General features: G+C 30.8%; 1 protein-coding gene across 8 annotated transcripts in view; it reads right to left on the bottom strand.

Moving 5' to 3' along the window:
- The window catches only part of CCDC171 (coiled-coil domain containing 171), a 245529-nt gene that overhangs the window by 77055 nt on the left and 153125 nt on the right, over positions 1–15349 (bottom strand). For all 8 annotated transcript variants that reach the window (XM_036239088.1, XM_036239086.1, XM_036239089.1 and 5 more), the window contains 2 exons: positions 6346–6491; positions 4362–4416 (listed from right to left, as the gene is read on the bottom strand). In XM_036239088.1, coding sequence (XP_036094981.1) covers positions 4362–4416; positions 6346–6491 — 201 coding nt within the window. The remainder of the gene's footprint in view (positions 1–4361; positions 4417–6345; positions 6492–15349) is intronic.

Here is a 15349-nt window from a genome sequence, read left to right as displayed (position 1 = left end):
GAAACACTAGCTCTCCACTAAATTAACAGAAGATATTTCAGTGGGTACACGACAAACAATACAGATTTTACAAAATTCGTTTTGAGATGTCACTAACCAAACAACCACTACTAGAGTAACAAGTAACAATGAACACTAGAGGTAGGGAAACATTTGATTTCCAGAGTTGCCACATTGTAATATTCAAAATATCCTTTATTCAAGAAAAATTATAAAGTATGCAAAGAAATAAAGTATGACCCATACACAAGAAAAGTAGAAATAAGAACTGTCTCCAAGGAAGCCCAGACATTGGATTTACCACCAAATAACTTTAAATCAATTATTTTAAATACTCTTTAAGAGTTAAAGGAAATAATGTACAATGAACCAAAGGAAATGAAAAAGAGAAAATATAAGTAAAGAGATAGGAAGTATAAAAAGAAACCAGATAGAAATTTTGGAGTTGAGATATGCAAAGTACTGAAATGGGTGGTGGGGGAGAGAGAAGGGAGCAGTGTCAACCAAAAATTCTATATCCAACAAAAATATTCTTCAGAAATGAAGGAGAAATTAAGCCACTTCAAGCTACATGATAGCTGAGGGTACTCATTCCTACTAGACCCGCCTTAGAAGAAAGGCTAAAGGGAGTGCTTCAGTCTGAAATGAAAGGACACTAAAAGGTAACTCGAATCCATATGAAGAAATAAAGTATTCTTTATTCTAGTAAAGGTAACTACATAGGTAAATATAAAAGACAATGCTAATGGATATTTTTGTTTATAACTCCTCTTTTGCCTCTATATGTTTTAAAAAACAATTATATAAAACATTAATTATAAACTATGTTGATGGGCACACAATGTATAAAGATGTAATCTGTGACAAGAACAATATAAATGGGAGCTAGAGCTATACAAGAGCAAAGTTTTCGTATAACTAGGTGGGTATTAATTCAAACTAGATTGTTGTGAATTAAGACATTAATTGTAATCCTCAAAGCAACCACTGAAAAACTAACTAAAAATATATAGTAAAACAAAAGAGAAGAACATCAAATGTTATACTAGAAAAGATCTACCTGTCACACACAAGAAGGGAGAGGACTAATACAGAAGCTTAAGAACAATATAGATATACTACATATAGAAAAAATGGCAAAAGTCCTTCCTTATCACCAATTACATTAAAAGTAAATTGATTAAACTCTCCAATTAAAAGTTGGAGATTGGAAGAATGGATTTAAAAAACATGATTCAACTACATGCTGTCTACAAGAGACTTATTGTAGATACAAAGACACAGATCAGTTGAAAGTAAATGGATAGAAAAAGATTTTTCATGCAAACAATAACCAAAGGAGAGCTAGAGTGGTTATAGTATCATACAACTTAAACTTTAAACTTTAAGACAAAAATTTTATAAGATACAAAAAAAGATTGTATAATGATTAAAAAGTCAATCCACTAAGAAAATATAACAATTTCCAGATATACATGACCCTAACAACAGGATCCCAAAATACATAAAGCAAAAAGTGACAAAACTGAAGGGAGAAACAGTTGAACAATAATAGTTGGAGACTTCAAAATCATGTTTCATTAATGGATAAAACAACAATACAAAAAGATAACCAAAAAACTAGAAGACTTTAACAATACTATAAAATAACTAGACATAACAGATATATGTGGAATATCCAACAAAAGCATAATACATCTTCTTTCTAAATGTACAGTAACATTCACCATGATAGACCAAATTCTGGACCATACAGCAAATTTCAATAAAACGTTTAAAACTTAAAAGGATGGAAATCCAGCAAAATATCTATTCAAACCATACAGAACTACATTAGAACTCGACAATAAAAAATATGAGAAAAATGTCCAAATATTTTGGAAACTAAACAGCACATTCTTTAACAATAAATCGGTCAGAGAAAAAATCACGGGGAAATTAGAAAATATTCTGAGATAGACAAAAACAAAAACACAATATAGCAAAATTATAGGATGCAATGAAAACTGTTCAGGTGGAAATTTATAGATGTAAATGCCTACATTAAAAAAAAAATCTCAAACCAATAACTTAATATCCATCTTAGGAAAGTAGAAAAAAGAAAGTAAACTAAACCCAAAGAAAATAGAGGAGGGAAATAAAAAAGTTTGGAGCAGAGACAAATGAAAAAGAAAATAGAAAACCAAAGTCAAGACAACCAAATTTGGTTTCTTAAAAAGATCAACAAAATTGTCAAATCTCACCTAGAAGTACCAAAAAAAAAAAAAAAAAGATTAATGAATTACTAAAATCAGGACTGAAAGTGGTGATATACTACTGACCTTACAGAAATAAAATCAGTTCTAAGATAGTGAACAATTGTTAACAAACTAGATAACCTAGATGAAACAGATAAATTCCTTGAAAAATACAAACTACTAGAACTGACTCAAAAAGAAAGAGAAAGTGTGAATAGGTAGACTTTGCTAAAGAGTTTGGAATGGAAACAGCCATTTTTACCAGACTGTGAAAGACCCTGAACCATTCCTCTGTACTCCTCTTAGTTTCTCCAAGACAGTGAAAGGCCACTGGACAGTCCAAGGTGGCCAGAAAAATAAACCTGTGAATGTTGTCATGTCTTCATGATAACCTTCTGCACCAACCTAAGTACTTCAGGAAGATTGTCTGCGCCACTTCCTTATAATCTGTTCATTACCACCTTTCCTAAATTTTTACTTCAAAGTTTAAAAATAATTGATAATTTAAAACCACTATATAAACAAGAAATTTCTAAAGATATCAAAATTATTAACTATTAAATTTAAAGGAAAAAAGCCGTAAAGCAAAAGTAAATCTACAGTGACTGTAGCCCAATTCTAGAGACATCTTTCTTCCCATATGACACTAAAATCAAAAGATGAATTGCAACTGAAAAACCATAATTGTCCAGTTGGGAATCAGTTGTTATTATTTAAAATATATATTTTGTCATACTTATAAGGAAAGGATAAGGTAACATTTATATATCATATTGATCATGGTTTTTCTCTGACGTCAATATCCATTGCCTGAGACATCTGCCATTCAACATTTTTTTTCTCTAGCCAGGAAGATGAATAAAGAATTGGATTTCAAAGGCAACATTAACTGTATAAAAGGTATGACACATATTATATACATAATTAGTTTTTCCTATCTAAAGCACAAAAAAAAAATGTCTCTTTTCCTACAAATCTAAATTTCAGATTTCTAGCACATGGGTTTGATGTGACTATATTTGAACTATACTGAATAGCTAAACTTTTTTAAATCGAGAGGAGAAATGATAGCTTCAAACAAATATTACTTAAAAAATAGCACTCAGAATATTAGATTTTTTTTTTCAAAATGCTTTTCATAATATGAAATAATGCTAGTAACTTTCTAAGATACCTAAAAGAATACACAAGCTTAGCATTTCCAAATGGTAAAATGTATTAAATATTAGTTTGCTAACGTTTAATCAATATCTCCTAAAAAGGGTTAGCTTTTAGGGTATTTTTAAGTGGTTTACAAACTATATTATATAATAAATTGGCTGACAAAATTATTCTAAATATGATTCATTCATGAATTCCGTATGTCTTTAGGACTAGGTATTTGTATTTTCAACAAAGTGTCAATTAAACAATTACAGAAACACGTAAATAACATTTCTCTATTTTTAAATAATGAAATAGTGAACACATCTTTGAACCTGAAGTGCTAACAAAAGATGAAATCAGTTACTACATTAAGTTTTTAGTAATATTATAATATCGTTATTATGCTGCTTATCACTACGAATTGAAAATTACCTTACAGAAATAATCAAATTTGAGAATAATATAACATTAAATATGTTAAACTTCTACTTTAAAAATACATTTTTATAAGAATGTAAATTATAACTTGAAAAACATTACTGCCTAGTTAAGGTATATGAGTACTGCCAAATACAATACATTATGTCTCTTTATAAATATACATATATAGGATAGTAGGTTTAAGAGTTGTGAGAGGTTAGACATTGTGGTCAAACATTTTATCATTATGAGACAGTTAAGAATCTTAATGAGCTCTGGTTCATTCAGCAAAGACCACAAATAATTCAAGTGCAATTATACCAGTTTGGGGAAACCATTATTTTCGTAGTTTTATCAAGTACATAAAGTGAATTCTGAAAAAAGTTATGCAATAAAGCATTGTATAATATAAATTTTCAGTCATTTGAAAGAATCTTTTTGTTAATTCATTTTTAAAGAAAGCACTAAATGAATTAAAGTGTTTTGCACTTAATAAAAATAATGACTAGAACAGTGTCATAATACAAGTTAAATAATATTTAAGAAATGTTACAGTACCTTATGAAGCATGTTTTCTACTGTTCTCATATGATTAGCAACACACTCTTTGTCTCTAGAAAAAAATAAAGATTAGGTGTTAGTAAAACCCAACTGTAGTTAGTAAAACTACAACTGTTACATATTTTGATACGTCACTATTATTGAAAAATAAGGGTTAATTATCATTGTACTCCTAAAAGTGTAAAACCTTACTATATTCACTGGTATATTTATGCATTTAATTCTTATCTTCAGTTATACTGCTGCCATAGATTAGAGGGAAAAAAATCTTAAGGACATTTTTAAAGTTAAAAAAGAGTGAAAAATGAAGAAAGAAAAACAAAATTAGGTTATATTATTGATTAAAAATGTGCTGAATGGGCTAAACTTTTATTCTTTTGGTTTCTAATGAAAAAGAATTTTGAAATCTTACTGGTGGGGATATGTTATTAATGGCCATAAAATTCAAAACAATATTTTCTTTCTATACAGTCTTTTTTTGCTATAATACTTACACACAAACCATCAATGACCTTGAACAGAAGTATGCAAAGTTACTAGTTTCTTCTATTAGCTTTGTATATTAAATTTGCTCATAATAATTTTTTTTAAAGTTTGGATGAGAACACTGAAGACAAAAATTTAACAGTAACTAATAAATTAAAAATTATAGGTAATATATTAGCTCTCCAAATTTCACAGACAAGCCGAATTCCTGGATTAGCAGCAATATTTGGAAAATACAACATGAATCTGGAGGTTTTATAATCTTGTTTTCCTTAATCTCTGAATTTTCAGTTGTAAGAGACACTAGAAATTACCTAGGCTTAGTTTCTCATTTGACAGGAGGTAACTTAAGACAGAACAATGAAAACAAAAGGCTGATATATATTTTAAATGACAATTACATATACCTAATATGGTATGCAATACTACAGAGCCTTACAACTTTCGAAAAAAAATTATTGGTGAGTATTCAAACATGCCAAATTTTGGCCTTGTATAAACTGATTTTTTCATCACGTATGGGCAATTTCCCAAGCCCACTGGCAAAGCTGTGGATATCCTAAGATTGCAGATTCCCTGTCCGTGATTTAGTTTACAGACTACATTCATATTTCATGATAAGCATTTAACGAGAGTTTGTCTCAAAAAAATTTTAATTAATACATATTTTTTGGTAAGTACAGGAATCCAGAATTCCAAATTTAGAAAACACTGAGTTTATTAAAATTAGATGTTTCTTTAATCCATAAATAGATTTTCTTTAAACCACGCTGTTGTACAAAGGACTGTCTTAAAGTACTCCATGTAATTTAATGTGGGGAACAAATAAAAATACCCAAGAGAACTGTTCAATTTGAACTTCATGTTGTATGTCAACTTGATTACCTGGTAAAAGGGAAAACACTCTCATCACATTTACATAGTTGCCCACTCTGAAAACTGTATATATTTTCTAGTTAACATATTAGAACATAGAGCTATAAAATTAAATGACTTTTCCATGATCAATATGTTTTTACTGCACGTAAAGAGGCTAGGATACACATGTTGATTGTATACTAACTTCATTTCTTTGTGGAAATATTACTTGCAATATTAGTATATTATAATATATGCATAACAAAATATGGAGGGCAGTGGGGCAGAAGGGGAAAAGGAATATGTGATAGAAAAAAACTGTACAAAACTTTTAAATAGTCTTATATTTCATATTAACAAAAACATGGTTTCTAACATGTAACACTACAACGGAGCCCTAAACACACAAACTTAGAGGTTAGACAGAAACTTACACTTTTCTGAAGTTTCCCAATAAAATATACATTTAGAATGTTAAGAGTTTTCTTTTTTGAGGATATATCAGAGAATTTCAAAGAGAGACAGCTGTACTTTTGTTTTCTAACACTGTATTATCCAGGGCTAAAACCCAGAGCATGAAAGTAAGAATTGATCTTTTGTCTGTTTTAAGTGATCTCCCCAAGGTCCAAATGCTCACTTGGCTGCCATGCGGAGGGCACTTTCTGCATCATGGATGTTCTCCTCCAGTCGACGCTTGTCCTGCTCCAGCTGGGTAAGATGTCTATTGAGCTGACGCAGAGATTGATCTTTTCTTCTCAGCTCCATCTTTGCCTCGGAGAGACTCTGCAAGCAGACAGAAAACAGAGTTACTTGTCAGCCCTGATAATTAACTTCAATTTATGCCATAGGCTATTAAACAAAGAAAGATACAGACTGACTGAGAAGTAGACTTGGGTCATTACACATCAAGGTTTAACAAATTTCCTGCAAAAATTTTACATACTTACTAATTAGAAATGATAGAACTGATAAGATTTTGAAAAATGTTTAGCTACAAAACATGACTCCATTTTACTTTTTAAAATACTTCAAGGCAAATATATGTTATTCTTACTAAAACTATCTGGTTATAAAAACCTCCAGTTGCTTTTCTTTTAATGATGAAAAATAAATATTTTGGGGGAAAGGACATGAAATTTAGGCCTATTAAAAACCAGAACTACACATGCTCAAACCATGTATATGATTGAGAAGAAGGGGGATTATGATACCTGTAAGAGTATAGAGAACCCAAGATGTAAAAATACCATTATCGTCTTTATAAATATGCCTATAATAGTTGCTATAGACAAGTCAGTGGACAAACTGGACTCCAAAATAAAATTCACTTACTTTCCATAAATAACTCTCATGTCAAAAACAGCAACACGATGTGATTAATATGCTTCAAGAGAGGAAGGTATAAATAATACTTGCATTTTGAATTATATATATTCTGTAAATATTTTTCTAGTCACAAAAGTATAAAATCTATTGACTGATATTTGGTATTTATTTTAATCTGAAATATTCACTTAGAATAAAAATATTAAGATGCAAATACACAACTTAATCTTAGAACTTTAGGGCTAAAAGTCTTAGAATCAGAAACTCACAATTTAAAGGAGAATTTTCTAGACCTCATTTCAAATTCTAGGATGTAAAACAGTATGGGGGTCAGAGTATCTCTTAGCACTAACACTCTTTTCATTCCTTTGCCTATGACATTTCTAGAATATAAGCTTATCAGCTTTTCATTTAAATTTGTTGGACAGTGAGCTGAATAATTGATTGCATACATATTTTTTTCTTCTTGCTCAGAGTTTAGCGACTCATTACTGTCCACAACTGCACTTCAAATATCCAGTAAAGAATAACCAAAATGTGATAATTTCATGTTTAAAATTCTTCTAATAATATTCTTTCAATGCATTCACAATAGGTAGCTTAAAAAACTCAAGCTGCCTGCATGGAGCTAAAGCGATTCATTCTAAATGTTAGTGAATTGAAAGCAATCATCAGTCAAATAAAGTATTTTAAAATGTTATGGTTTTAAATTCAATATTTCACTTTTCAAACAGTCAAGTTAAAAAATAAGCAAGTTAAAAAAATGGTTACTTGTCAGATATTATATTTTATTTTAAATCTTTAGTATTAACAGATCTTTAAGAACATCTAACTATGGAAATAGTCACTGATTCAAACCAACTTCAAAAAAACAACAAAGAACAGCTTTTAAAAACCGTGGTAAACCTACTTATTTTGTGCCAATGTTAAGATATTTAAAAGCATTTAAAAAATGAAATCCATATTTGAGTCTTTTTTTAATCCAGTATTTCTGACACCTTTCAGGTAATAAAAAAATGCTATTTTTCAGGTATGAAGATAAAACTAATGATCCACCAACAGTTACACATAAAGCTTGAATTCTCTTCCAACAGAAGTAATAGATTTGTGCCAATCCATTCAAATTTTCTTACTCAGTAATTCTTATGACTAGAAGTGGATAATTATGAGGGGTATTCAGGATATCATCCCGAGCCTTGCACAGATTGAAGCTCACTTGTCCAATCTGAGTGAACCCATGACCTTGGAATCATTATAAAACCACACTTGACTTTTCAGCAATTCTATGAGATATAACTCATAAAATTAAAATTTCTACTATATGTCTACATCTTTCGTTTTCATCTTTCAGGGACAATGGCAGAGAGCCACCAGTCTCTTCTACAGCTTACACTATTTCAGAGCTATAACTGAATCATCTATTCTAAGATTGAAATTACAGAAAATGTAGTATAAACAAAGTGATATAGATCATACTTCTAGAGTGTAAAAATGAAGAGATAATAGTTTCTTTTAATCATAGTTCTATAATTATAGACACAGATTTCTCATTTTCAGGAGTTGAGGGACATCACAATGGAACCTATATCCATCAGTGGGTCCATGGAGATATGCAAAAAACACCAAGACATAAAAGTTATCCAATAATATGTCTTTTCTCTAATATTCACATTTTTTGTTTTTGTTGACAAAAGTACTTATCTTTAAAATCCTAACGCGGAGCTTTTGGGAAAGAAAAATATATTTATATATCTGTGTGTGTATATATATATATTATACATATGTACCTATATCATATATAATGTTATATATATATAAAATTTTAATTTTAAGTTCAGCTTTTCTTTTCTCCTGTTTAGATTTATCTAATTAAAACCCATGATAAACTTTATAGACTCTAATATTTCTGACTGAATGACTGAAACCAAGAGGGTGTGCCTCCAGGCAGCAAGGCAACAATGATAAGCAGCAGGTTAGCCACTAATTTCTCAACCAGGGTAGATTGTGAAAGTGTGATGTTCTGATATCCAAGAAACTGTTCAGGAGAGAATAGGATAAATCAAGTTTAATAACTCTGCTCCTAATTGTTCCCCCAATGCTCAACTCTAATTACTTGGAGAACTCTCCTGACTGTCACCTGATATTAAGTTGTTGGAGGCTGAGCCTGGAACAGCAAGATAATCAATAAACATTTAGTGGGGAGAAGAATGAAGATCCTGTTAAGCAGTGGGAACCTGCAGCACCCAAAGCCCTTCTGCTCATGAGAAAACCTATGGGACAGCCATAGTGATTGCAAAGCAATAATCCAAAGCACTGTTTTTAGGCCTTGAGGCCTTTAGGCAACAGTACATTTGAGGAAAAAAGGTTAACACGGTCACCCTAATTACAGCCCACTTTCACATACTTCATATATAAGCGAAGACAAGCCAATTAGGTAGAAAGGAAGATAAGGGAAGTTTTATTTGTATACTAATTAAACCCCTGATGAAATTAAAGGAAAAACATACAGCTCTGTAATTGTGTCTGAGAAAGGTCACTTCAGGTTCAGTTATCAGAACAGCACAGCCTTGAGATATTTCACTTAATCCACAATACAGCCCTCATTTAGTACTCAGGTCTGAATATTTACCAAAAAAAAAAAAAAAAAAAAAAAATTCAAAGCTTGATACTGCAATTATCTTTAAACAGTTGTGAACAATTTTAGAAAATTAATGCTAAATATGATAACAAGTGTTTTTAAAAAGATAGAGAAATAGTCCAGCTATACAAGAACCAATTTCACTATATTGTTTATCAAAGATTCTGGAGTTTTCATTTTAAATCCAAAATGTTCTAAAGCAAATTTTTACAACAAAATCCTAAACTGACTATATTTTAAAAGTTATTCTGCAATATATTTATTGTATTTCTTTTTAGATAATGATATTATTGCTCACCTTCATGTACACCTTGCACGGTCCAGGACAAAAAAGCCAAAGCTTTCACTAAACTATTCTTATAAGAATATAGTTTCACACTAATTGTTTTCCTCAGATGGTCTTGAAAAGCTATTTATTACTAATGAAAGCTGGCCGGATGGATGGACACCAAGGAAGTACAGTCGTGCACTGCTTAACGACAGGGATGTATACTGAGAAATAAATTGGTGGGTGGTTTTGTTGTTGTGCAAACATCATACAGTACACTTACACAAACTGAGATGGCATAAACTACTACATACATAGGCCATATCATGTAGCCTATTGCTCCTAGGCTACAAAACTATACAGCATGTTACTGTACTGAATACTATAGACATTTGTAACACAATTGTAGGTATTTGTGTATCTAAACACATCTAAAAGTAGAAAAAGTACGGTGAAATACAGTATAAAAGATCAAATATGGCACGCCTGTAGAGAGTATTTGCCATGAATGGAACTTGAAGGGCTAAAAGTTGCTCTAGGGGAATCAGTGCATGAGTGGTGAGTAAATGTGACAGCCCAGGACATTACTGTACAATGCTGTAGACTTTATAAACAATGTACACTTAGGCTACGCTAAATTTATAAAACACAAGATTAAATCAAGCACAAGAGAAAATGATGTAATCAAGAGACTCGGAAACACTAGATGTATGAGGCTGCTGACTGCAAAATATGGCATACTGTTTAACAGCACTTTTTTTTTTTTAAGTAAAAAGAGTCTCCTCTAAAATAATGATTAAAAAGTATAGTATCGTATTCAGGGAGATCATTTATAAACTATATAAATGTCTAACCAGTGTACTTTATATTTGATACTAATAATAAAATAATTTTTTTAAAGTATAGTATAGGATATCATAAATGTATAAACCAGTGACATAGTTGTTTATTATCGTTATCAAGTATTGTGTATTACACATATTTGTATGTGCTATACTTTTATGTGACTGGAAACACAGTAGGTTTGTTTACACCAGCACCACTACAAATGCATGAGTAATGTGTTACACTACAACATCATGATGGCTACATCACTAGGCGATAATCCACCCTTTTAAACAGTACAATTCAGTGGGTTTTAGTATATTTACAGAGTTGTATAACCACCACCAGTGGAGATCTTTTTTGAACAGTTCTTTCTTAAAAAAAAAAAAAAAAAGCAAAACTTAACAAAATAACATAGTTACCTAAAAACAGTATGTCTCATTTCAGCAAACTCTAATTTTAAACTATACATCACACACACACACACACACACACACACACAAAGCTTACAATTTCAAAAATATAAATTTGTAACATGAATTCTCTGAATAAGAATATTTGATTAATAAATGTAAATAGTACATAAGTTAAAGTTACCCGGAAACTGCACAACTCCCCAGTTAATATTTCCGGATGTTAAGGGAAGCATCCAACACAGTTCCTTCTCACAGGGGTACAGAATCGCGGTGCTTTAGACCATTAGGCCAGCTAGGAAGACCAAGCACTAGGGGATGTCACTTTTATAGATTTTCCTTTGTCTACTGGGAAATATCTATGGATCCACATTCCTACAGACTAAAAGCTAATGGCTTATTCAATTTGGTATAAAAGTTAGTCATACAAAATGAAAGGAAAGACAACACACATGCTATAAAGAACTAAGCTACATTTCCTAGGTCAGGGGAAAAAATATCACAACATTTTTTTTTAATTTACTGCTGTGTAAGCTTTGAAATAACATTCCCAGATTGTGATAAACTCTGTAAAACATCTCAGAGCACTAAAACTAACACTGGAAAAGGGAACAGCATTGTCTTCGGGCCTACTATTGTAATGTGACGGCTAAAAATTACACTAATCAAGAATTGAGTAACTGCTGGGTGAGTCAAGCTATGCAGATTGCCACAGAAAGTATAAAGTTAAAATGATACAACTAACAAGTTTACAACCGAGCACACAAGTTAGGTTTGAAACTAAAAAATAGTTTACAATAAAGCTTGAAAATCTGTGAGAGACGCAACTACAAAATTTACAATAAATATAGAATAGTAAAAGGTGCTGGTATGTGGTAAAATTACTAAAGGAATAGATTTTCAATCTTTCAAAGTTCTGGAATTTTACATGATCATCCTTAGGGACACTATCTTTTATTATTTTCCAATAATAATCCTATGCAGAAGATAGGTGACATATTTTTAAACTGAAGCTGAAGAACAAATAACTTAACCACTTTTGGGGTTGAACGATCCTAGTAAGAATTCACATGTCTGGTAAGACAACAGATGTGGAAGTGTCCTATAAACTGTAAGAGGTTATACAGATTTAGTATACATAATGCAATACTTACACTTCTACATATAACGTCATCACATGGTCTTCTTTAAATCCCTACCAATATGTGGTCACTTATGTTTCCATATTATTTTTACATCATTGTTTTTATATATATGATATATAAACATGTTTTTAAAAAACAACTATTTCTATCATACTTGAAAAAAGATAAAAGGAAATAAAAACAAGGTTAAAATAAGTTACGTGTATAAATAGGCCTTATGGTAGGTGATTATTAAAAAATGGTACAAATGAGTAATGAAAATCCACTTTTAAAATTTCAAAATATGCTATAAGGTTTTGTTGTAAAATCCCTTATGATTATTGGTATCATATTCTCACATGATCCTTTAAAAATGTCCTCCTAAATTCCATCAGTATAAAAGGAAAAAGTTAATCCTCCCCAGTAAACTAACTGAAAGGGATCAATAGTAAAATATAATTCAAAGAAAAGGAATCTCATAAAAGTACTCAAAATATATTGAATGCTATTTGTTCTAAGCCTCACATATATACTACAAAACTCTGGTAGACTAAAAGTGTTAGATAATAATGAGGTAAAGTGAGAGAGATATAGTTAAAAATACATTCTAAATGACAAAAAGGAGGATAATAAAGAGAATCATAAGAGCTCTCTCAACTAGAAAATGCATTCAGAAAAGTACAGAATAGACAGCGGTTGCTACATTTATTGTGACACATGACATGTAAGCAGTAATGTGGTAGTAATGTTTTCTCAGAGTAGAAAACAAACTGCATTAAACGTCCTACGGACCTTAGGAGACAGGAACTAGCTGCAGGTAACAACCATCATGACGCTGCTATAATAAAATCAGCCCTTATCTGACCTCTAAGTTCTCTCAGTGAATATCTAAGAAATACAAGGGGATAGAATACACTAAAATTCTTCTGTTGGACCTTATCGGATATAGACCACTCAGCAGATTCCAAAAGCTTAACACAGTTGAAAATCCTACCTACTTGAAGATCCAAAAATTTGATGAATTCCCTGGCAATAATTTAAATAAGTGAAACTATGAGTTAAGGTTGTACAAATATATTTAGAATTAAATGCTGTTTTAAAATCATTTGAGAACTACCTAAAACAACTAAGAATTTGAAAAAATATGAATAATTTATATAGAGCTTCAAATAGTTGGATTCTTGACATTTTACAAAAAATAAATGATTTGGAAGAACTTTTCAATTTCAAGAATTCTTTTTGTGATATAACTAAATAATAGGGTACATAACCCTATATAATAATTAAAACACGCTCACATTAATAATTTCATTGTACTATAGAATTTAAATGACTACCCTGAAAATGTCATATATTAAATAATATTAATGATAGTAAATCAAGTATCAGCTGAGTAAAAATCAATTATTTAAGAGAATTTGAAGGTCAAATTTAAATTAGAAAAATTAACAGTTTCTTTTAGACTTAAATATAAACAAAACGAAATGGTTTTTCTTCCTTAAAATTTTATTCATTGGATGAATTTTTGTATATTAAGTATTTTAACAACAATTTCTATCTTAAGTTTAGTGGTATATGCATGAAGGAAAAAATTCTGAATAGCAAATGTTTGTTAACTTTCACTATCTGGAGCATTCCATCTTTGTATGAAGGCACTACTACGCCTGGTTCGTGAACAATGCCTATCATACTGTAAGTGTTCAATAAATATTTGCTATTATAATTTATTTCTCCCAAATCCTAGGGGAGTGGAGGAGGTGGAAGCAGAGAATAGTTTGAGTGACAACTAAACCATATCCCTCATCATCATCATCATCATACAAGCATTTTATAGTTATATTCATAGTTCAGTGAGGTAAACTGCAATGTCATTTCTAATACATGCAAGGAAACTAAAACTCAGAGAAGTTAAGTAATGTTGCTAAGGTCATGTAAATACTAAATGTGAAAATGTGAACCCAAGTCTTCTAAATCTAAACCCTTATTCTCCTGTATTTTTTTTTTTTAATGTATTTTCATTCAACTTGGTCCTGAATGAAACCAACCTCTTCACTGGTACCCAACCAAAGAAATGACAATATATTCCAACATGCAAGAAAATCTGGCTGTTTTGGATTTCTTCAGAATATGTCATCTCTAATTTAACTCCCCTCTTCAGGGACTTTTTAAGGGAATAAAAACAAATATAAACAGTTTATTGAATTGGGTAGACAGAAAGAGGTAAAAAACAGAACAAAACAAAATGGCTTAATCATTTTTCACTAATAAGTTCAAATATTCCCTGTTACATTTCCCTAAGGAATTCCTAAAGATATTTTTGTGGCCTTATATGTTGATATTAAAATCTAACTAACCTCAACATAGAATGTGACTCTAATGTATTTATTTGTTCATTTAACATACATTACATGCTTATCAATGTCAAAGCCATAAATAATTATAATATCTAGCACTTCCTAAATACTCATTTTAGGCCAGACATTAACACAATCAGTTCTCATAACAACTCTATGAGGTAAGTAATACTATTATTCCCATATGATAAATGAGGAAACTGAAGTAGAGTTCAAGTAACTTGCCTAAGATTACATACATACAGGCAGTTCAAAACTGAGCAGTCTGACACGTAGATAAACAAATACAAAAAATATACTCCTCTTGGAAATGAAGTCCTATCTAGCAAGATAAAAAGAGGTTTAAAAAGCAGCTGGTATTAAAGCTAAATGGTCAGTGTTGAGCATTCTTAGCAGAATGAAATGGCATGTACAGAGGAGTACAGACTAGGTACAGCTGAAGGCTATGTGCTACTAAGAACGGCAGGAGAAAAGACTAGAAAGGTACATAGAGACCATATACAGTCAGAAAACTAGACTTTTAATCTTGTAAATGATGTATATATGGTGTTCCGCAGAGAATTGCATCAAAATCTCTTAGCGGGCCTCCAAACCCTACCTTTCTTCCAACCAGAATTTGCTTTAATGTTTTCTATGACCTTTTGTATAAGATTTTGTTCAGAAAAGGGCTTTATGGCTCAGTATTTGGCAAGT

This window comes from Rousettus aegyptiacus, unplaced genomic scaffold (genome assembly GCF_014176215.1).
Source record: "Rousettus aegyptiacus isolate mRouAeg1 unplaced genomic scaffold, mRouAeg1.p scaffold_m13_p_3, whole genome shotgun sequence".
NCBI classification, from domain to species: domain Eukaryota; kingdom Metazoa; phylum Chordata; class Mammalia; order Chiroptera; family Pteropodidae; genus Rousettus; species Rousettus aegyptiacus.
Note: the sequence above shows the minus strand (reverse complement) of the source record. Positions and strands in the feature narration are given on the sequence as shown.